The sequence below is a fragment of the Macrosteles quadrilineatus genome, unplaced genomic scaffold (genome assembly GCF_028750875.1).
Source record: "Macrosteles quadrilineatus isolate MER2022 unplaced genomic scaffold, UCM_ALF_1.0 Scaffold_2__2_contigs__length_208266976, whole genome shotgun sequence".
Taxonomy (NCBI): Eukaryota; Metazoa; Arthropoda; class Insecta; order Hemiptera; family Cicadellidae; genus Macrosteles; species Macrosteles quadrilineatus.
The window spans coordinates 129045646-129068309 of record NW_026542595.1 but is presented as its reverse complement, the minus strand read 5'-3'; the positions used below and the strand labels follow the sequence as shown (position 1 = coordinate 129068309).

The 22664-nt window shown below is 33.7% G+C and overlaps 2 protein-coding genes across 4 annotated transcripts; both read right to left on the bottom strand.

The window, feature by feature from the left end:
* Positions 1-262: 262 nt before the first annotated feature.
* Positions 263-11604, bottom strand: LOC128987923 (uncharacterized). 3 transcript variants are annotated; one of them, XM_054409017.1, is made up of 7 exons: positions 11521-11604; positions 9802-9967; positions 9050-9121; positions 4946-5021; positions 3823-3908; positions 2499-2628; positions 263-585 (listed from the first exon to the last, which is right to left on the bottom strand). In XM_054409017.1, exons 2-7 carry the CDS (start codon positions 9832-9834, stop codon positions 512-514), a joined length of 471 nt encoding a protein of 156 aa, XP_054264992.1. In that variant the 5' UTR covers positions 9835-9967; positions 11521-11604; the 3' UTR covers positions 263-511. The 3 variants fall into 3 exon arrangements, with proteins under 3 accessions (XP_054264992.1, XP_054264991.1, XP_054264990.1); XM_054409016.1 differs by lacking the exon at positions 11521-11604 and adding an exon at positions 11409-11517; XM_054409015.1 differs by lacking the exon at positions 11521-11604 and adding an exon at positions 10684-10770.
* A 1491-nt stretch (positions 11605-13095) lies between these two features.
* Positions 13096-21977, bottom strand: LOC128987792 (uncharacterized). The gene is made up of 6 exons (XM_054408818.1): positions 21931-21977; positions 20600-20686; positions 19891-19987; positions 19062-19138; positions 18719-18866; positions 13096-13298 (listed from the first exon to the last, which is right to left on the bottom strand). The coding sequence occupies exons 2-6, from the start codon at positions 20684-20686 to the stop codon at positions 13225-13227; spliced, it is 483 nt and encodes a 160-aa protein (XP_054264793.1). The 5' UTR covers positions 21931-21977; the 3' UTR covers positions 13096-13224.
* Positions 21978-22664: the final 687 nt, after the last annotated feature.

Here is a 22664-nt window from a genome sequence, read left to right as displayed (position 1 = left end):
AGAAAGTAGCATACGATGTGTTTTAATAAATTTGTAGATATAGGTTATGTAAACTTGTGTATAGATGGACAATCAAAATCTCTGGAATTTGAAGGTTTCAGTTTAAACTCGCATTAAAGATTAATTGGAGCTTCTTTATTTGAGTAAAATTTAAGGTTTGATGCTATTAGTTATTTTTACAATTTCAGTTTAATATTTTTTAATTAGGCCTAACAGATAAAAAAGTAACCCTAGACAAATGAACAGGAAAATAAAATCCCAATTTATGCTGAGATCATTTTATTACAAACAGTAAAAATATCTTACAATAGGACAAAATATAAACTTAAAATTAAGTGATGGTAAAAGTGTAAAGAATGCAGCAGTATATGGTAGAAAATCAAAATTAAAAATCGTAATAACACCCTATTTGACTATTTTAGTATAAAATTAACGTTCTTATTGTCATAGAGGTTAATTATTATCACACGTTGTTCACTCAATGATCAGTAGGTTTATTATCTTAACACTGTTAGACGGAGTCTCTCACTCCAATCATTTCCCTGTACAGCCGAAGAGTCATCATCACGTTAAAAATGAACAGAACTGAAAATTTAAACATCACATTAATTGGTTGCATTTGATTTCTAATACAGTATCCTCTTACTACCCTTTCTAAAACCATCCGGATCGCCAATTTTCCTGATTACCAGAAGGAGAAAACAATTAATTAAATCTCCTATAAAAATTTAGTTGCAGTTTGTTGTAATCTGTTACATATATTATTTTGTCTACAATTGTCATAGAAAGTAACATTTTCAACTATTTAGTATTTTTATGTTTATTCACAACCAAGATATTCAATAAATGATACAAGTTCCAGTTGCACTAGAGGTAAATAGTACTCTGGTTGTTTTAACCCTTTGGTGCTATTTAACCAAAAAGTGCTATAGAATGATATATTGTTGTTCGCGTTTCATCCGAATAGTGTTAAGAGACGAGCCGGCATGAATTTCGATCAACTGAGTTTAAACGGGCATATCAGGTGACTCGCTTGTTTTTTTGAAAGAGTCATGGTTTCTTTCAATTCCTCATACGATCGAGGCCCAATATATCGTTGCTTAGCACTTTTGAGATAAACAATTTTATTTTTACTGGTTTTTTCTCGCACACTAGGCTTCGCCCCGTGGCAAACCAAGCACTTTTGGGACAAAATAAGTAAATAACTCTAGCATTTTTTGGGCTCTAGCATCGAACGGGTTAAACAATAAATATAATTTTAATTTTATTTCACAAAAGCAAATTAGTATACTTTGCAGAAAGTGTTTAAAAGATTGGTTTGTCTTTGAAACCATTTATGAGCTAATCCAAGCATTATTATTTGTTCAACTTGAGGCTCAACTTTGAGATGTAAAAAAACTTTTCAGCTTATTGTTTTTAGTGAGGCTGGCCACAGGTTAATGTAGTCAACTAAAACTTCATACAATCAACTACAACAGTTGATTTGTAAGCAACAAGGATGTTCTGGAATGTCATAATTTGCTAAGCAAGTTTTTTTAAAAACAATTTACCTAACCCGTCATGTTAAACTTCCCTATCCCAAGCGTGATGTATACAACTTCCTTACTTCTCGAGTGATGTAAAGTTGAAAATAAACTCACTCGGTGATGTAATGAAACCCATTTAAATAACATTGAGTGCTTAACTTAAAAAGATATACCTCTATGGAGGCATCGACGTTCAACGCTAGAAATCAGCTGTGTGCTTGAATGTTATTGTTATGCTTTAAAGTATTTTCCTAACCTAGCTTTTGTTTGTAAAAGAACGTTACTGTTAGACGATGAGTGAAATGGATAATGAAAAATATTGTACGTAAACCCATGTATATTGTCGGGTCAGGTAAAATCTTGTACGTTACACGTTACGCAAGAGCGTGTTTACATCTCTTAGGTGAATTATGCAACTCGCTTCCGCTCGTTGCACAACATTCACCTGCGTGATGTAAAAACGCTCTTACTACACTTGTAATGTAAATAGCTATTAGTGTATACCATTGACGATAATGTGCATTTCTGTTTTTGAACGACATGCTTTTTAGGCGAGGTGTTATTATTATTATATTATATTATTATATTATTGATGTAGATTTTTGTGGGCTTCACTCACCTTTATTTTTGTTTGTGATGTCCGGGACTCGTCAAAACACATAAACACACATATATACAACACAAAATCGTCCACGGCATCAAGGTCCGACGTTTCGCGGAACTCAAAACAACGTTCCGCTTCTTCAGGGTATTAAAAAAAACTATTTTTGGCCCGCACGAACATCACGAACAAAAATAAAGGTGAGTGAAGCCCACAAAAATCTACATCGATAATGTGCATACCAAGCACACCTCATGGAATCACCATTGTAATGGCCATAACAAATAATTTGCAGTTGACAAGAAGTAAACTTCGTCAACTTACTAGAACTAAACTACTACTTCCAAGTAAAACAGTAATCTCATACTTACAATTGAGGAATATGATGAAGAGAAAAGCCTTGTCGAGGACGTAAGCTAGAGTTATGGTGAAAAGACCACCGACCACGATACATGAGGAGATGTATACAACAACCCATAGCATCACTAGATCAGGTTTTGCCTGCAACACAAATAATAGTTGTATGATTTAATGACACAATTGGTTTATAGACTAGGGTAGATCCCAACAGAGTCCTCGAAAAGTCAAGGAACTACATTAAATTTTTTTTAGTTGTATAAAATGCAACAAAGCTTTTGAAGTTTATCTAAATAAAATCTACTTTTTTAAGAAGAAAGTAATTTTTGTCATCATATTGAGGACGGTCCACATAAAGACAAAGAAATCTTAAATAATACCATATATGGGTCATCCATGTCTACTCGACTAAGCAAAAAACACCTATTGGTCTCAAATTTCGATAAAACATAGCGTATCAATAATGCCACCCACCCCTTTTCCAAGAACGGTCTGGATGTGTATTCTTGGAAAAAATTATATATTTAATATTATAGATAAAATTTGAAGCAAAACTGGTTAATATATGGGGATTTCAGAAAAAAATAATTATTACACTTTTGACAGATATATTAACCCTTAGAGTGCCAGGCGAGAAATAAAAGTAACGCTCAAAAAATGCCGATGATTTTTCCCGAAGATCGCGCTAAAAATGCCGAGCGCGATCTGGCGATTTTTAGGTTAAAATTCCGTAAAAATAGAATTTTCGATATTTCGACCAACGAAAATCGATGTATCGCATCTAGTAACTTTCGACTCAATGTTAATATATGGGTTAAAAGAATCCGAGTATCCATTCGGTTGTTATGACAACTGTTCGATCATTACGAAACGTCCGGTCAGCCGGACGTTGGCACTTTTGGCTCGTTCTAAAAACGTCCGGTCGGCCGGACGTCGGCACTTTTGGCTCGTTTTAAAAACGTCCGGTTCCCCGGACGTTGGCACTCAAAGGGTTAAAAATATATATTACACATTTGAGAAATTACAGAAAACATAACAAGATTAGTAAACAAACACACTTACTCTTTCTCATTTGAGGACGGTATCAAATTCCAGATATCGAAACGTCGTGAAAACTTTGTATTTTACAAATAATTATGGAAAATATCCACAACAATCTTTAAGTTAATGTAATTTTAACATGGTTCGCATGAACTAATTCTTAACACTAAATTCATTTTTTAACCTTGTTTACAAAACTTCCCGAAATCAATTTGTTGGTGTCACTTCTTACTCATAGCTTTTTGTATGCTAATTTGCTTTGAATTTATTTTTCATAAGGGGTTTTCACCAATTTACCTTAACAACTCCATGGATGAGAAGAACACTGACCACAATGTGTACCAAGGCTAGGAAAATCAACACTTCCAGCAAAACTGTTACAACTGAAACATAACACACAACAATTAACATCTTACTGGTTATTTTTCATCACACCAACCAAGTTTCCTACAAACAGGATCATTGAGATGAAGAGATAATGGATTAGTTGCTAAAAAACTTAAGAGTTTCCTAAGTATAACAGTTTTTGAGATTCCCCCAGTTTCTTAGAGAAATCGTTGTGAAAAAATTATTTCAATCAAACTCAAAAGCACTTTACGTTAGAATTAAATTAAATTAAATAGAAGCCGGAAAAATCATAGGTTTACTATTTTTCGCCACACAGTACCTACCTATGTAAAATTACAATTTTAAATTATCTTCCAGGTTCTTCATGGGTAATGGGTATGGGCAGAACTAGCCAATTGAAAAGGGGGCTGTTTTTGAATAATCTCAAAGAGTGCTTAAACCAACTGTGGGCTGGGGGTAATTGTGGACTGTAAACTTACATTTTTTCGGCCAACCTGGGGGGTAGAGGTAACAATGTAGAGTAAAATATGTTTTCTTCTTGGCTTTTGACGTTATGACATATAATACACAAAAAAATTTGAGGTTACAGCCCACACAGCCCCCCTGGATCTGCCCATTTATGGGTAGCAGATACATTTTATTGCTAAATGCCCCTCGTGGAAGTCCCAGCGGGAGATTGGGGGATGGGAATCCCCCCACAAAATATCAGGGTGAACCTTTTTTTGCCCAGGATGTTTTTAGGCTTTACATTTTACCAGATGGGAGGGGCATCCTCCCCCCAAACTGAATCCTGAGGCTGTGTTATCCAGCTCTATTCTTAGTTTAATCTGCTACTTCAAAAAGTTGAATTGTAATGGCTTCCTTGAATTTGGCATTGTAAAGGGAGGCCTCCTAAATCAAATAGTCTGATTTGAAACAATATGCACGTTAAAATTAAAAAATTATAGATATTTATTATTTTTTTATTTTTTATTATAAGTTAGTAGTAATCTTGACAATATCTTTAGCTACTTTTGCTATACAACATTTATGTGACTATAAAGGATTATTTATTTGTACATAGAAAACTTACCCAGAAAGTTATCATCACTGCTGTGGACTCGGCCCATCGACGAGATGAACCAATATATGAGTAATGCATTGTATACCTGAAAATATTTTAAACAGATTATTACCAATTCATCTTAATTTTAATTTACCATCATTTATCGATAGTTGGGAAGCAAGAAATATCAGATTGACCTTGCTTTTGTTTTGACCAAACTAAAATATGAGTTGCCACAACTATAAGGTATCAGTATTCGGGAAGGCAGATTGATTATCCTTTCGATTTTCCTTATTATGTATTTACAAATGCATTCATTCCTCTGTAATAAATAAACATGTCTAAAACAAAAAGCCTGTGAGTTCACTACCAGTAAATAGGCCTACTTGTTAGGATTTCAATTGCTTGACTGAAACTACATCCTAAGATGCCCAAGGATTCATTTAAACCTATGGTGTGATGTATCAATGCATTGTTTAGCAACACCATTTCAACAGTGAAAAAATAAATATTTAACCATGGAAACCAAAAATTCTGTTTCTCAATAACTTTCACACTGTAAACACGTAACTTACTTTGTGGCAGTATGTTGAGGAATCCGTTTGCTGTAAACGTAAGGGAAGGGCTGCCTTTACCTGATGAGGTTGCTCTGGAAGCGCTTGACTGTTGTGACGTTCTTGACCCCTCGGTGGAGGACGCGGAGGAGGCTCAAGAAACACCACAGCCAAGACTTCGAGTGTTGACCGAACCGGGCTCAACCTATACGCTTCAGTTTGTTCGATTTAAATTGTCAGCGTCTTACGCTAAACGGTATTATCATACCACTTTTATTGAGTAGATTTTTTGGGCTATGGGTTGTGGGCCCCTTCCGCCAAGTGACGTACGAGCTCTTGGCCAAACGGCCCTTTTCAGGGCCAACACATTTTTAACTCCGCTATGCCGGTCCCCAGCCCGGGACCTCTCCTGTTAGTCGAATTTACATTTTCAAAGGGTTAGTTCAAGTTTGAGAAATGAAAATGTTTTTGTACTATTGGAGAGGGAGGAGGAGGGAAAATGTGGACATGGATAAATATGTCTTTAAACTATGACTAAAACCTAAATCACGAAATGGAACTTAAATCCACAAAATATTTCAAAATGAATATTAATTAAAGGAAGTAACTTTTTACAAGAGGTGAAAGCTCATGTTGCGTCACATGTAAAGTGCGGGAATGGACACTAGCGTCTAGACTGCCAGTGCAACTCCGAGCCCGAGGGTCGTGGATCAGATCAGTAGATCACCCCCCACCACCGCACCATGTCGTACGCTTCCGAATCATACCGGCGCATCAGCAAAGCTTATCTAACTGTTCGTCGAAAATTGTTATCTGTATCACTGTCGCTGTCAAAACGTATAATTTGTAGATTAAATTTGAATTAAATATAATTAAACTATCATAACCTAACCAAACTAACCAAACTTGCTGATAATGATAAACTCGAATGAAGGTTTACTAATCAAAAAATAGCTCTGTTCTAAAAATAAAATTATAAATGTCTCAAATTCAATTTTAAAATCTTTTAATTATAAAGTTAAACTGTCATAACCTAACCAAACCAACCAAACTTGCTGATATGAAAAAAATTGTTGACAAAAAGTTAGTGCTCCCGGTGGGATTCGAACCCGGCACCTTCAGATTATCAGCCCGACACGCTATCCACTACACCACAAAGCCTCATGACTCAGTTCCGTATTGTTGCAGTAATGGTTGACGTCACGCCATCGGCACTGAGCGGTGGTGGGGGGTTTTTCGATCTGATCCTCGATCCTACGATCCTAGGAGTTGCACTGGCAGTCTAGATGCTTATGGAATGGACCTTCTACATGTTTAGGGCGGTTTAGCGACAAGCGAGTTCTGGAGTCAGTTACTGTTCCAAGAGTGAAAAGGTTACCGTCTTCCGTACAAATGCTGTATCGATTTTAGAGATGGGGCATTGAGAATTCTATAACATGGAGCATTTTTAAAGCATCTCCCAAGTTGGTTTTGTAGCTTTTAAAAGTAACTGTAAAACTTTAGAGTCGTATAACATCACAAACATTTATATACTATTAAGCTACAGGATTGAATTTTAAAGCAGACTTAATTGAAAATGCCTACTTTGTATGGTCGCCATTTGAATGAAAAGTTTTAAAGTATTGTTTTAGCAAATTATCTCTGTAAGAAATAAAGGTATATATTATTGTTGGTCTCATGACAAGACCAAAACACCAATTGTTAAAACTTGTTTCATATGCAGGCTATATATGTGTTCGTAAGCACCATAACTTGAGCAAAAATAATACAATTTTGATAAAACTTTGTACAAAGCGTGTATACCTATCTTATTTGAAAGAGTTTACAAACTATATATATAGTTGGACTATGCGTCGGAACGGGATTTTGAATGAATGAATGAATTGAATGAATGAATGAATGAATTGAATGAATTGAATGAATTATGAATTTATTCCACCACATATATAAAAATTACACAACCAAATGTACAAAAGAAAAAAGGGCTTTATGCAAAACTAAACTAACTAACTATAACTAATTAACTATATACATGTGTAAAAGGTTGTTCCTATCTAATTAGTTCTGGAATTAGCAGACATAGGCTGTGCCTGTGCGTCTGCTAAGTTGCTATAAAGATTATGAAGTTAAAGTGGTGCAATTTAGTTTTATTGGGTGAAAGATGGTTATTTCCTACCTATTTGTTACTCTCCAATTTTATCTATTGTGAGGGATGGCACCTGCATTCTCCTGTATGATTATTTAAGATAGGTGCACAAGAATAATTATCAAAAGTTATTGATATTAGTTTTAAGCATGGTTTTCATTTCCGAAAATAATATTTGATTATGGAAGGTAGGATGGGATGGTCTCAAAAATTCTGGAAAACACCATTGTTGTGTTAAACAGGAACCTTATGTCGTCAGGGTTGATTAAGGAGTGACTGTAGGTAAAGGAATGGCTATAGAAAAACATACGGAGAATATGTGAAAAAAATTAAAGGAGTATTCACATAATTAGCAGGACAGGCCAGAGCCAATTGATGCATGACTGGGAAGCATTTTATGACACTGTACAAAGGGTTTTGAGCCAAAAATGTTTTACGGATGTGACTCCTGGGGTAAGGATGCTAGGAAGATTAAGATTGAGACGGAATCTTTTGCGTATGCAAAGAAGAGTTTTGTTGAAGTATGGAAATCATACAACACAGTATCGCATAATACGATTAGGGTTTTGACCGGAGCCATACCACTCAACCTGCTCATTAAAGAAAGGATTAGGATTTTTGAAGACAAGGCCGTTAGTAGGACTACAACGAAAAACAAGAGTGCCAGAAGAGAGGAGACATTAGTTGTGTGTCATGCACTGGGAGCGGATGAGAAAGGGAAACGTTTGTATATTTGCCAAACATCAGAAAGAGACTTGAACAAGATTGGGAGATGGGCCATTTTTTAACACAGTTTGTCACACGACATGGATGAATTTGTGGAGATTTAACTTGTTGGAAGAGGTAGTATGCAGCTGCACAAAAAAATAGAGACCACGAGTCACGTAGGCCTATTGATAAATTGTCCACTTCAGGAGGCAAATAGGAGAGAACAGGAAGAAGTCTTGGATGGAAAAGGTCTAGAGATGAGATAATAAAACTTGATGAGGGACAAGGAAACAATTGAGAGACATTTAGGAAAGTAGCTAGGGAAATAAAAAGAACCAAAAGGATACATACAGGCTTTTAAATTTAAAAAAAAGAACGAACAAAAACAACGAAAGAAAGGAATGAAAACTTTCCTATGAAGGGAAGAGGAAAGATTAGAGTGAATCCAAATTATCTCTATCCCTTAGGTTGGGGTTTTACTGACTTTCACAGAAAAAAACTGCAAAAACTGCACGTAAACTGTGAAATCAGTTAGGCCTTTTACCATCTCCACCACCACCTTTAACAACAAAACCAAAAACCAGAAAATGTAAAATTAAAAAGATCAATACAAATCCTTCTTCTCCTGTCTAGATTGTGCCAGGTTTGCTAGTTAACATTATTGGTACATACGTTGAAACTAAAACCTTATGTCATACTGATAGATGTAAACCACATACTTACTGATGAAAGAACTCCTGTAAAAATGCCACCAGCTTGAAGCGAACAGCAGCCGCAAAACCCACGTGCGTTTGTCTGGTAAAACAACGTTTACACAGTTAAATAAGAAAACAGTGTATTAAAATTTGTAGAGCCATTTATTTTATGAGTGTGTTATGTGTAATTTGATTTTGTCTGAATCTGACAAGAACCGCTACATTTTCAATTTGTTTTGTTTTGTTAGCTTTAGTTCTACCTTTAGAAATAAAAAATAATTAAAAATTGACTTTACATGACAAACCAATTATGAGTCATAACATTTTATTGACTTTTAACTTAAGCTATTGTCAATAAGGGATTACAGTGGTGATGTGGTGTGGGAAGTTCTCCTTTTCTACTAGGCTATTTAAACAAATTGAATGTTCTATAGTTACAAACAAATGTGATAGTATCAGCATCAAAAAGTTTAACCTACAAAGCATTCCCACGTTGTAAATGGTACAACAACATTGATTAGGATTTAAATGGCTTGCCAATTCCAAAAGATAAAACTGTTCATTTTCTGTTATCAAATTAACTTTTATTGCTTACTGTACAACCATATTTGTTACAATAGAGCAAGAAAAACTTTAAACACATTTAAGGTCAAAAAAAAGAGGCTGATAAAAATGCTTATGTCACCGTTGACTTATAGACTTTTTTGGACGGTAACTTTGAATTGAAAGTAGGCAATATCAAAATTAATCTCTGGATTATTCAGTAACGTTACCTGTTACCTTTAAAACTGGTGTCGGTGTAGCTGAAGTCATATTGCTGTTTTTACTTTATCGTTATCTCTTGTTTAGCTTCACAATCACAACTGACTCATCATGAGCAAACCATTTCTTTTCTTGTCACTGTTGAAACCAAAGCCATTTCCAACTAGCCTAATGCATTTTCAACCTGATTGACATAATTTTTAACAATTTAAAATTAAATGGTAAACTAGAAAATAAGTACCGTACCTAAAATTTAGACGTGTTTAAAAGACGTTGTATTGTAGCCCCTATATGCAACAAAAGATTAAGTGAAAAGTAGTTTATTTCGATAAGCATGGGAGAACATTGGTAAAGCATTCTTCTAACCAAAATTTACGTATCTTCACAGAAAAGTTTATTATCATTTACAGGAAACTAGATAACAGTTTTTGTTCACATTTCAAATTCAGCAATCAAACAGCTTTGTGCCATAGTGTTTTATGAAATTTATGAGTAAATTAAATATTTGATAGGCCTAATTAAATTATCAACTATTTCATGTCATCAAAAGGACATAAATTTAGGATGTAAAATACAATAATAAATTAAGTGTATTATTGCAATTTTAAACATTTTACTTGGTATTTATAACAACTTAGTATAGGTGTGGGTAATTTTTTGTCAAACAGAAGATAAAATAAACAAAAATATAATTAATATAACAATAAAAATTAGCTAACAAAAATGTAAGTTATAATTTATAAAGCATGGTTAAAAAGATCTTGGAAGTATTTTGAATTGTCAAGGTAATAACATAGACAAATTGTCTTTTGTCTATGGAAATAATCAATCATAAACATTATAGTTGAGAAAGAATAACTAAAATAAACTTAACACATAAATAAAACTACTATAACAAACCTGGATGAGTTCATCTAGAATATTATGTTTTATCTATGTTTTAACAATGGTAACTAAACAGACAGTATCGAACCAGAACCACCAAACCTGATGATACCTAAAGCCTGTGTCACACTTGGCTACTTACTAGCAGCTACCTAGTAGCAGCTACTGAAATAGCAGCTACTTTTCCTGTCACACTTATTTTGGTAGCGTCTATTCACTAGCTGCTACTACTAGTTTAGCTCAAGAGAGGTTATGTCCCAAAGACACGGATATTTTTTATACAGGTTCAAAAAATTAATCACATCTCCCCCACCCCACTTCGGATCACTCATGATTACTTCAGAAATTATTCAAAATGAACGAGAATAAACAAATCAGGCAGACAGCACGTGGTGCAAGTAGCCGCTAGTCTGCTATTGAAGCTGTCACACTGGGCGACAGTCGCTACTTGATAGCTGCTAGTTGGTCACGTGACTCACTAGCGCAGTTTAGTAGCACGGAAAGTTGGACATGTTCAACTTTCCATGCTAGTAAAATTTCACTAGCGCGCTACTCTTAGTAGCTGCTACTGTCTATGTCACATTGGCTACTTAGTAGCTGCTATTTCGCTAGCTGCTAGTAAAGTAGCGTAGTGTGACACAGGCTTAACTCTAACTCAAAACCGATCATATAACAAATACCGTAACAACTAAATCCATATGATTATTACAACTGATGTACACTAACATTAGTAACCTAACCTCAAAGTCTTCAAAACTGGTCTGGCAGCTGTAACAGGGAAAGTGACCATGACAACAATGGACAACAACAAAACAATGGAAACAAAACCAATCAGTGCTCTAACAAACTTACCTCACTGCGATTTGAGCTATAAATAGAAGTAGGAAGGCTGTTCAATTTCCAACTCCCCTCCCACTTGACACCTTGACTCCCTCCCCTCCCAGACCAGCGGGGGGGACCAGCCAGCCCCGGCGTATGGCAATGGCACCCACACACGCGCGCATACACACACTCAAACACACACACGGACACACGAACATGAGTTGAGTAGGGAAGTCCCACAGCTAGAGCTATTGAATTACTAAATAGATGGATTCAAATGCCCTGGTGCCCAACATGAACATAATGCAATACCACCTCTATCTATGAAATGAAATGGTAAAAAAAAATGTAAACTGATTTGAATCTCAGCAATAAATCCATTTGAAACAATCACTTTCAATAAGTTTAACATCACAAAAATGGAAAACATGTTTGTTTTTATAAGGTAAAAAGTATTATTGTTGTTCCCTGTGCCTTCCGCAATTAATACAAATCCTGAAACTGTGTTTGGATGTTTGTTATGGAGTAAAAACACATTCATTAAATATGGTAGGTACAGTACTGTTATTATTAGAATATACTGGAATATACTGTAGTTTAAGCTGCTAATTCAAATGAAATTGTTTTCAAAGTATTAGTACTATAATGTGTCAAGAACCCACATTAAAAATCAACATTATGCCATCCTTTTAGCAGATTGTACTGGCAAGGTTTTTGAACTGGGGTTTTTTAAAATGCTTAATAAACCAAACCAGGAGGAGGAGACAGAGCAAAAGTGAAAGAACTTGCCAACCTAATGTACCTAATTGACAGAATGTAACCAATTCAATTTTTATTTTTATAACAGAAGATAAATTGACATAGAGAACTTCAAGTTCTTCTGTGTTTTTGAATTCAATATCCACCTTCAGGAATAGAAATGGGTTTATTTACAGGGTAACAAACACTTTTTTTAGCAAATAGTGGAGAGTATATAGTTAAATTAATCCTGGGACCAATAAGCATTTATTGTTGAACAACTATTCACTCTCAACTCTTTTGGTGGTGAACAATTCAACCCAACTAAAATGATTCAAGATGGTCTCAACTATGGGAAAATGATTGGAAAGGTGAAGGAAAAATGGACACATTTAAATACAAAACGGTTTTAATGTATTTTCTAAATGTTCTTACATAAAATACAAAACAAAACAAAACAATAACAAAAATAAATTAAGTTAAAGCATTTCATCAATACCTATTTTACCAGAGAAATATATACATTATGCACAAATAAATTTCCTATAAAACGTACAAAGTGAATACATTAGTTTAAAAGAGTACGAGTATGTTTATATATACAACAGAATTATTCTGAGGTATACATTTTGTTAAGAAACATCTGCAGAAAAAAAGCATGGGATGAAATAACAGTATATATCAGCTGTTAATATTGTTGGATTTTTAACAATATGTGTTAACCAATTGAGCAGTTGATTCTAAAAGTGGTAATTATTTAGTCATTAAATAATCTTTTAACATCCCAAAATGTATAACATCATATCATAGCCTACATGGTCAACAATTTTTTTAAAAATTATCTTTAAATTACAGGTACATATATTAATAATTTGAGGGACTAAATTATGTTTAGCCTTTAAGGTAGATTTTTTTATGCCTCTTTGTAGCATCATCTTATGAGTTTAACCATAAGTAAAACTCTTGAGTCACTTATTTCTTTCCTCAGTCTCTTTCTCATGTTATAGTAGAGCTCCAAGTAGCTTCTCTATAGTAACTATAGACAACAATGAAGCAGTAGAAACATCCACCTGAAACATAAAACAAAACAGCTTACAGAAATGTCTTGTAATAGATCAAACTGTAGCAAAACAGCTGTTTTCAATACATATCTTGAAGTATAAAGCAGTTTGATTTATTTGAATTTTTCTTTTTGTTTATTTATGCTGTTGGCATATTTAAGATTAAAGGAAAGGTTCCGGGGAGCAAGCCCAAGTTCTTGTAGTGACTAATACCATAGACAAAAAGAATTAAATATAGACCGTCAGCTGTGCTGCGGTTACCATAGGTTCTGGTGCTCACCGCTTGGAGCACCACGGTAGTTACGGCGTACACTACCATTGAGTATAATGGCACTACGTAAACTACAGCGCCGGAACCTATGGTAACCATGGCAACCGCAGCACGGCTGACAGTCTATATTTCATTCTTTTTGTCTATGCTAATACTTCAAGGGAAGGAAGGTGTGACGATTTTCTTCCTAATGATAGCCTTTTTCGAATTCAGCGTGAAAATACCGGGTATTTTCTATAGTTTAGGAAGATTATGGGCTCCAAAACAAAATTCTTTTATTGCAAAACTCTTTTTTTTCTCCTTATTTCAGTCAACTACGATTTTAACAGAAGTTAAATAGACTGCAAAACAGATGACATTATCCAAAGAATACTCTCAGAGTATACTAAAAAAGTTACCCGAGCAAAGCTCGGTCCCCTGATACTTATAGTTTACAGCCAAAATATTTTGTCATTGACTGTCTAACTGCCATTTGTTTTATAATAGTGAAAAAGGACAGAAGCCGTTTGGGGAGCTAACTTTTAAAGCTAAACAGTGTGATTTTTAACCTCGCTCGTTTTCCGAAAAAAAAGTCACTGTTGGCTTAACTGATGAAATATACATTACTCATATCAGCAAAATCTTAAAAATAACTAGTAAATAGTGTTCATTTTGTAAGAGATAACTAATAGTCCAGGCGCTAAACGGGTTGAGTATGCACTGAAAGTCTGACAAAATTTGACTTTTGATTATTGTTGGAGACATCTAGTAGATGAAAAAAATCGATGATGTCGCATTTCTAGGGTGGTCACAACTCGGGGGGGAGGGGGGGAAGTTGCGCGGGTCATCAGTTTACGTTTCCGCGTCTAACTCACAAACGGTTAATGATAGAAAAGTGGTTTAAGCGTCTATCTACGCCTAAATATATTGTCTTTCAAAAAGGTTATTACAACCTTTCTTCTATCTCTTATACTTTAGGCGCTAATAAACATTTATTGAAAAAAATTAAATTTAAAAATACTTTTAAATGAAAAATCGGAAATATTGCGCTTGTTTAGGGCATGTTACAAACTATTTATGGTTAGAAAAACTAACAAGTAGTACAACAACAACAAGTTTATGGAAATCTGTGCAAAAACAACAGAGCTACGTTTATTTCAGTAAGAGTAAACGTGGAAAATTCGTAGTGGTACCGAGGCGCGCATGGACGGTACGTAGCCCACATTCGATATAGGTTTGATGTTGTAAGTAACTATAGGAAAGCTGAATTTTTCTTTGCTGTTAGACCATGTTGAGATGAGTATTTCCCCAAAAGTCCCCACTCCTACCCCTTTGTGCTTTCCTCTACCCCCCCCCCCTTTTAGATAAATTTACAGTCTCTTAGAAATTAAGCTATAACTTTAAAACGGGTAAGGATAATAACGCAACCTTTTATTAATCATTTTGCGTTACGATATTCTTCAAAAAGTGTATTTACCATGGTATCCTAAATATTCATAGTTAAAAAATATCATAAACATAAAAAAATAATTTTTACGGATTAATTTATGTTACTTTTCTTTTTAGATTTTTTATACGAGGTCGCACAACAAAATGTTTGCGTTACGATAATCTACAAAAAGAATTATTAGATAATTAAATATTTAAAAAGAATTAATACAGATTTCTGAAGAAGAAGGAGAAGAAAATGTGTTCATTGTAATAAAATATCAATACAGTGTTTTTTTATTTAAATGCAAAGAACAATGGTCAAAGACCGTCTGTTTTGTGTTAGACACACTGATTTTGAAATATTTTAAAACAGTTTAAAAAAAATCCATGAATCACATACAAGTATTCATAAAATAAACTGATTTCAACTACAGATTATACACAAATAGCACTACATAGGCCTACTAATATAGATCAGATAACAATTGAATGAATAATGAAAATTTAAATGTAGCCTACTGAGAATCTGAATTTTTCCAACAACAAACAGTTAATAATTCATAAAACAAAACTGTTACTTTTATAATTTACTTTGATAGATACTTAACAAACAATATTTTATAATTTTTTTAAATTACAAAGATTTTTCCCATTTTTGTATTGATATCTCAATTCTTAAATTTAATAATTATACTCCATTATCAATTCCCACCCTTTACTCCACGCCTCTTTAAGATAATTTCCAAGTGCCCGCCAATCTTTGCCATAAAAAAAAAACTCATATTAATTTAAATATAACTTGTTAGACCAAAATTAACGTATTTTTTTTTAATTGGACATTCTGCTATAAAAGGGTACACGTTTCATCCCGGTTGAGATTACATAGTGAACATACATAAATTTTATTTTCCATATAGAGTTAACTTTTTATTAGACGACCCCCTTTATTTGTAAAAAATGTTTTTAGGGATGGTTACGAATAAAAAAATATATCCACCATTTTCCAATATGGCCAACAACTTTGTTATTTCTTATGGAATACGATGTATTTTAGTATTCTTTTAGAATTTAAAAGCTATTTTTTATTCGTGACATTTTTTCTCTAAACCTACCCCATTTAGGAGTTACATCGTGTTATATCTAAAAGAAAGGCTTGTGGTGTACATTCGGCATCCTGTAGCTTATAAACGAGTAAGTTGAGAGAGAAAGTGCAAAGAATAAATAAGTCACATATAAGTCTTCGTTCAAAAAATATATAAAATACGTAAAAAAATACTGATTTTGTTGTTTTAAAAATGGCCACCATTTTCAAAAATGGTAGCTTACTTTGATATTGGAACAATTTAACTTTATGGGTTTTTTTTAAATGTAGATGTGATTTGAAAACTTGTTTATTCTTTGTATTTTCGCTCTTAAACTTACTCGTTTATGAGCTACAGGATGCAGGATGTACTCACAAACCATTTCTTCTTCGATGTAACTCCTAAACAAGTAGCTTTAGAGAAAAGTGTCAAGAATGAAAAGGTTTAAAAATTGTGCGTTTACATTCTAAAACAATCATAAAATACAGGGTATTCCATAGGACTAACAAAGTTGTCAGCCATATTGGAAAATTGCAAACATATTTTTAAAATTCGAAACCACTAAAATCATCTTAAAATAAGAGTAGTGTCCCATAAGACGTTAACTCTATATCTCATAATAAAAAAGTTATCTATTGGTTTACTTTAGGTGAGACACCCTGTGTAATAAAATGAGGCTCTGGCGTACAGCAGCAATTGCACGATATTCATTCATATGTATCCACTACAGTCTATATATGTACTGAATGAGCTACATAACGTTTATATAATCTATATAAAGCGACAAATTCAAATACAAAAACCATAATATACGTAATTTTTTTCATTGTTGCGGTGCACAAAAAACCAGAGTCCTGTAAAATCAATATACTGTACTATCTATAACCACTATATGCAAACAAACTGTTAACAACTATGAATCATTTTAAAATGTAAACTATTCACCCCAAATTTTGTATCAAACATTTTGTTGTGCGACCTCGTATAAAAAATCTAAAAAGAAAAGTAACATAAATTAATCCGTAAAAATTATTTTTTTATGTTTATGATATTTTTTAACTATGAATATTTAGGATACCATGGTAAATACACTTTTTGAAGAATATCGTAACGCAAAATGATTAATAAAAGGTTGCGTTATTATCCTTACCCGTTTTAAAGTTATAGCTTAATTTCTAAGAGACTGTAAATTTATCTAAAAGGGGGGGGGGTAGAGGAAAGCACAAAGGGGTAGGAGTGGGGACTTTTGGGAAAATACTCATCTCAACATGGTCTAACAGCAAAGAAAAATTCAGCTTTCCTATAGTTACTTACAACATCAAACCTATATCGAATGTGGGCTACGTACCGTCCATGCGCGCCTCGGTACCACTACGAATTTTCCACGTTTACTCTTACTGAAATAAACGTAGCTCTGTTGTTTTTGCACAGATTTCCATAAACTTGTTGTTGTTGTACTACTTGTTAGTTTTTCTAACCATAAATAGTTTGTAACATGCCCTAAACAAGCGCAATATTTCCGATTTTTCATTTAAAAGTATTTTTAAATTTAATTTTTTTCAATAAATGTTTGTTAGCGCCTAAAGTATAAGAGATAGAAGAAAGGTTGTAATAACCTTTTTGAAAGACAATATATTTAGGCGTAGATAGACGCTTAAACCACTTTTCTATCATTAACCGTTTGTGAGTTAGACGCGGAAACGTAAACTGATGACCCGCGCAACTTCCCCCCCTCCCCCCCGAGTTGTGACCACCCTAGAAATGCGACATCATCGATTTTTTTCATCTACTAGATGTCTCCAACAATAATCAAAAGTCAAATTTTGTCAGACTTTCAGTGCATACTCAACCCGTTTAGCGCCTGGACTATAATCTTGGTTACTTTAACACTTGACTTCCAAGGTAGAGTAATTGGCTTTCAATTAATTTTATATTAAAGGAGAGTTTTGATAACAGTAATGGATAGGTAGAAAGAGTTTACTATACTCTGTTCACAAAATTTAGGCAGTTTTAGGGGAAGAAATCCATCCCCTCCACTCCATCCTTGATCCTACCATTAAAATAAATCAACAGCTAAAATTTATCAAAACACCAATCAACTGCAACATAGCCTTCAAGCAGAAAAAAGTGGTGGGAAAACTTTCCCTCAAACCGATGACTAAATATTGTGAACAGAGTAGAAAACTCGTAAGAATTTGCTATTCTTTTGATTAATGTATTGCTTTATTACTATTACTCTTAGGAGACCCAGCATGCTTGACTGTGATTTTCAGTAGATCATGAACGTAAGGTTGAGTATAGAATGGAGCAGTGATATAAGACACAGAGAAGTAAGGTACAGAGGAAACATTCCATGTTACACTTTTTTAAGTGATGTCTGTGGCAAAGTCCATTACCCCCCCCCCCCCCACACCTTTATCTCAAGGTGTACAACGCTCACAGTGGAGGAAGATCCAGTGTCCTTTGCTATAAAAATTTCCGCGCGCAGTGCTCGCTGCTCGGTTTTATCCTTGTGCAACAAATATATTCCCTGTACAACATACTAGAGCGCATGGTCGTCCCGTAGCAAGATTCCTCTGTACCTTACTTCTCTGTGGATAAACTTAACTATTTTGCCTTTTAACTGGTTTCTTAGAACCTTCAATACTTTAATTTAACTAACATACCTCCAGTTAACAATAGTATCATTGTGTAAAACGCGTTTGGAGAAGGATTTGAAAACATTTTCAAGAAAAATGTTATAAATCCAGTAACTGTCATTAGGAACATCAGAATCTCAACCAGAAAGAATGGCAGAATATAGTTGTGCTTTTCCTAAAACAAAACAAAAATTGCTACAATAGAAAATATAGTAATGGTACTGTAACTAAGAAAAAAGTATTTTCACAAATATCTTTATATTAGATCACTAGAATACTGGAAAATAGTTACTTCTAACTTCTCTCACTAGTGCATCCTAATTTGTTCTTCCTTAAAACTTAAAGAAAAATGTATTTTTGAATAGCAAACCTTTATCAAAGCTGTGACCAGCATAGATGATGTTATGAGAAGGCACACACCGATAAGAAGAATAAATATAAGACCAACTGGAAAAGACAAAAAATAAGTTTAGATCCATCTAGTTAGAATATGATTAAGTTTTGTACCTCTAATAGAATTTTAAAGGCTCATGATGATATATTACAGCTACGGCTTACATAAAACATTATCGAAAGAAACATGGATTATTGTTTTATTTTAAAGGAAAACCAAGTGGCCGATTACCTTTATTACCTAAGTGAGATTAATGTCCTCAAAAATAAGTACAGCTTTGGCTATCCACAGTACTATCCTGATAATTAGACAAATTTGTTAATTACAAGGCAAACATGTAGTTAGGATTCCACTATAAACGTTTGTCCCTTAGTTCAAAATGGCTGTATGGGCTATTAATTAACAGCTGTGTCTAAGGAATATATCGGTCTTGGTCACTAACAAGACAACAAGATCGCGCCACTCATCCTCTTACACTCATCTCCATTCATACTTGGCTTAAAATATCTACATTCGTATGGTCGCAAATCGCCATTTCAAAGTAAAGTATAAAGTAAGTATCGTTGGTAGGTTTTCTAACTTTTTATTGTCTCTAAGTATAAATTATTAATAGTCAATGCTTCTAGCCCCCTGGTCTCTAATTTGTGACACAGGTAGCTGAACCCTATACCTACAACCCTACCTTTCCAGAAAATTCTATATTATTTCCTTTGAAAGTGATCTTATTGTATTTACCGTTCTCTTTCTTGTATTCAATTTGTATTCCATAATTTAAAGAAAAGTATTCAAACGGAATCTTACTGACTGTAGTGGTAGAATGCAGCAAAGTCGTTTGCAAAGACAGTATGTTTGTCAGAATTAAGGTTCAGGATGGCAGTACCGATTGTGACTACTCCTAACACCTGAAAAGTCAATAAAGAAATAAACAGACTTCTTTGATAATTTACATAGTTGTTAATTCACAGCTAAAATAAATGGTGTGATAAAACTGCAATGTTTATGCTATCAAATATCACATTCGAGGACCAAAAAATACAGCTGTTGAATTGGAGGATCTCTTAAACTTTTCTGAAAGGGTAATTTTAGCGCTGAATTTTGCTTGTTTTTGTTCATACAGGAAATCGGTATTTTTGCAAATGCAATTTCTCATACACTACTACATGGATTGTGATGAAATTTAAAACACATATCTTCCTTATATGTTGTGGGTGTACTAAACGTTTTTTTTTAACTCCTTCAGTATTCTCCCTAACCTTTTATCCTACTCTTGATGGCTGTTTTTATCGGCCTTTGGACGATAATGACGAACAACAAATTAAAGCTTACAATATACTGGTAGGGAATCTTTTTAATGATTCAGAATTATTGTGTGTCTGAATCTTGTAAGAAGTCAGGATATTCAAGGTGATGAAACATTTTTGCAATCTTCTGTGTGAAGTAACGAACTGATGTAACTTTTCTATAGTTAGTTCTTAGACTACAGATTTTATTTTATTTAACAATTAAATACTCACAATATTTAACAGTGCTACAATGAAACTCCCAACTTTTAATGATATTTTGCAGCAGCATTTCGAAACTTGTGGAACCTCGATGTACATCTACTAAAAATATAATTTAAATTAATTCCGTACCTAAAATATAAAATATTTAAACTGCAGCTAGAATAAAGTTGTGTAGGAAAATGAAAGAGTCCACCAAATAACACAGATACATGTAGCCCAATACCTGAATAAAAAAGGGTATTTCATTACTACAGTTTACAGTATCATACCATTGACTTTTGGATACTGAAGTAGACATTGCATCTATATGGAACAGCTGTCGCCAATTTTTAATAAAAAAATAACATAGTTATGTGAGCCAGCCAGAATGCGCTAGAGTCTGAAATTCTGTTTTCTTCCATATTTATTGTTGCTGACTAAGTTGAAATGGTCATAAAAGTTGCTATAGCTCGTCATAGGTCATTTATTAGTTTGACTTTGATCAAAAGTCTGTGTATTTGACAAAAATTAGTGATATAGATTGGCGCAATCTGTTGGTGGCTCACATCAACTACTACAATTTTAATTTAAAAACTGGTGACAACTTTAACATGGGAATGGAATGTATAGCTACCCAGGGATCTTAGGTTTACATTTCTTATCTTCCTCTTCAAAACACTAACAAAATATTTGCCAAAACAAGTGATGAAAAAATATCTTTTACTTCATTTAGTTGGTTTCACTATACTATTAAAAAATAAACGGTATCAGCAATCTGACACATACTTTCTCCCATTAGCTTGTGAACAACCTTTATCATGGGTAAGCGGTGGGAGTAACTGTAATATTTAATAGGGAAATGTCAAAAGTTGTAATAACTTTCAGTAATGGGGGATTGCACTATTTCTTCTTTTAAATCCTAGATAAGCTTAGTTGGACATTTGAAAGAATTTTTGAAAGAGATAGAATTCATTTTTCCTGACATTTTGTAATATACCTACACTTGTCACTTCCACAAACAAAAAACTCATCAAAATTGCTTGTGTGGCTTTTTGGGGCACTATACTCTGTATGGTGGAACCTGTCTCTTGAACTTCTGTCTACCTGGTTAATAGCCAGTGGTGTAAGGTCTGGGCCAGTCCCAGGTAGAGGTTCAGGAGACAGGTTCCATCATACAGACTATAAGAATACCAAAATACTTACGAGTACACTGAGTGTCACAAATTACCAAAACAATTCTTAATCACACTTTTAACTCCCTACACATCAAAAACATCACACCAGAAACTTTCAAATATACCTGTAATTAGTTTATCCAAAAGTTTTGTTGAATAAATATTAAATAAAGAAGAAAATCATACCTCACAGAGTATGGAGGCTACAATGTAAATCTCTCCTACCTGGCTGGTTTCTTATCATTCTCTGCAGTAGATTAACTTATCACTGTTTTCTTATCTTTCAACCTTGCAGTATCAATCTTACATTTATTGGCCACTGGTTGTAAAGTATTATCGTATCATTAAATTGCACTTACCTACTTATCACTGCTAATCGAACTCTTTATTCACTTACATCTTACAAAGCACAAAATACAACTGGAGTGTCACAATAATAACTCAACCTAAACGTCAATAACTAATGTTAACAACAACACAACGAACAAGGAAAATATTGTATAAAATAACACAAAAAACCCTTGTGCATTTCATATTAAAAAGTATCTTTATCTGCAGCTTGACTTTCTTTTAACTCGAGCCTTAGTTTTCACTATTGACTTTTTAGCTTTTAAAAGAGTTCTTGATTTGGGCTGGGTGAATGTATATCCATCGATGTTGTAATAATTACAATTAATGCATACCACAAAAGAATTTTGCTTTTTAAATAGAAATTCGACATTATCATCCCACTTTAGTTTCATAATCAAAATATATTCATAGAATATATAACCTTGTGGGTATTGACTGATTTCTGGTCTTCAAAAAAGTGTCAAATTGTTTTTCTCACAAATTTTTTTATGCCTTAAGTGTTTTTTAGAATCCATCATTACATTATATGTAAAAAAAATACAGTATAAGTTATTGTTCAACGGCAAAAC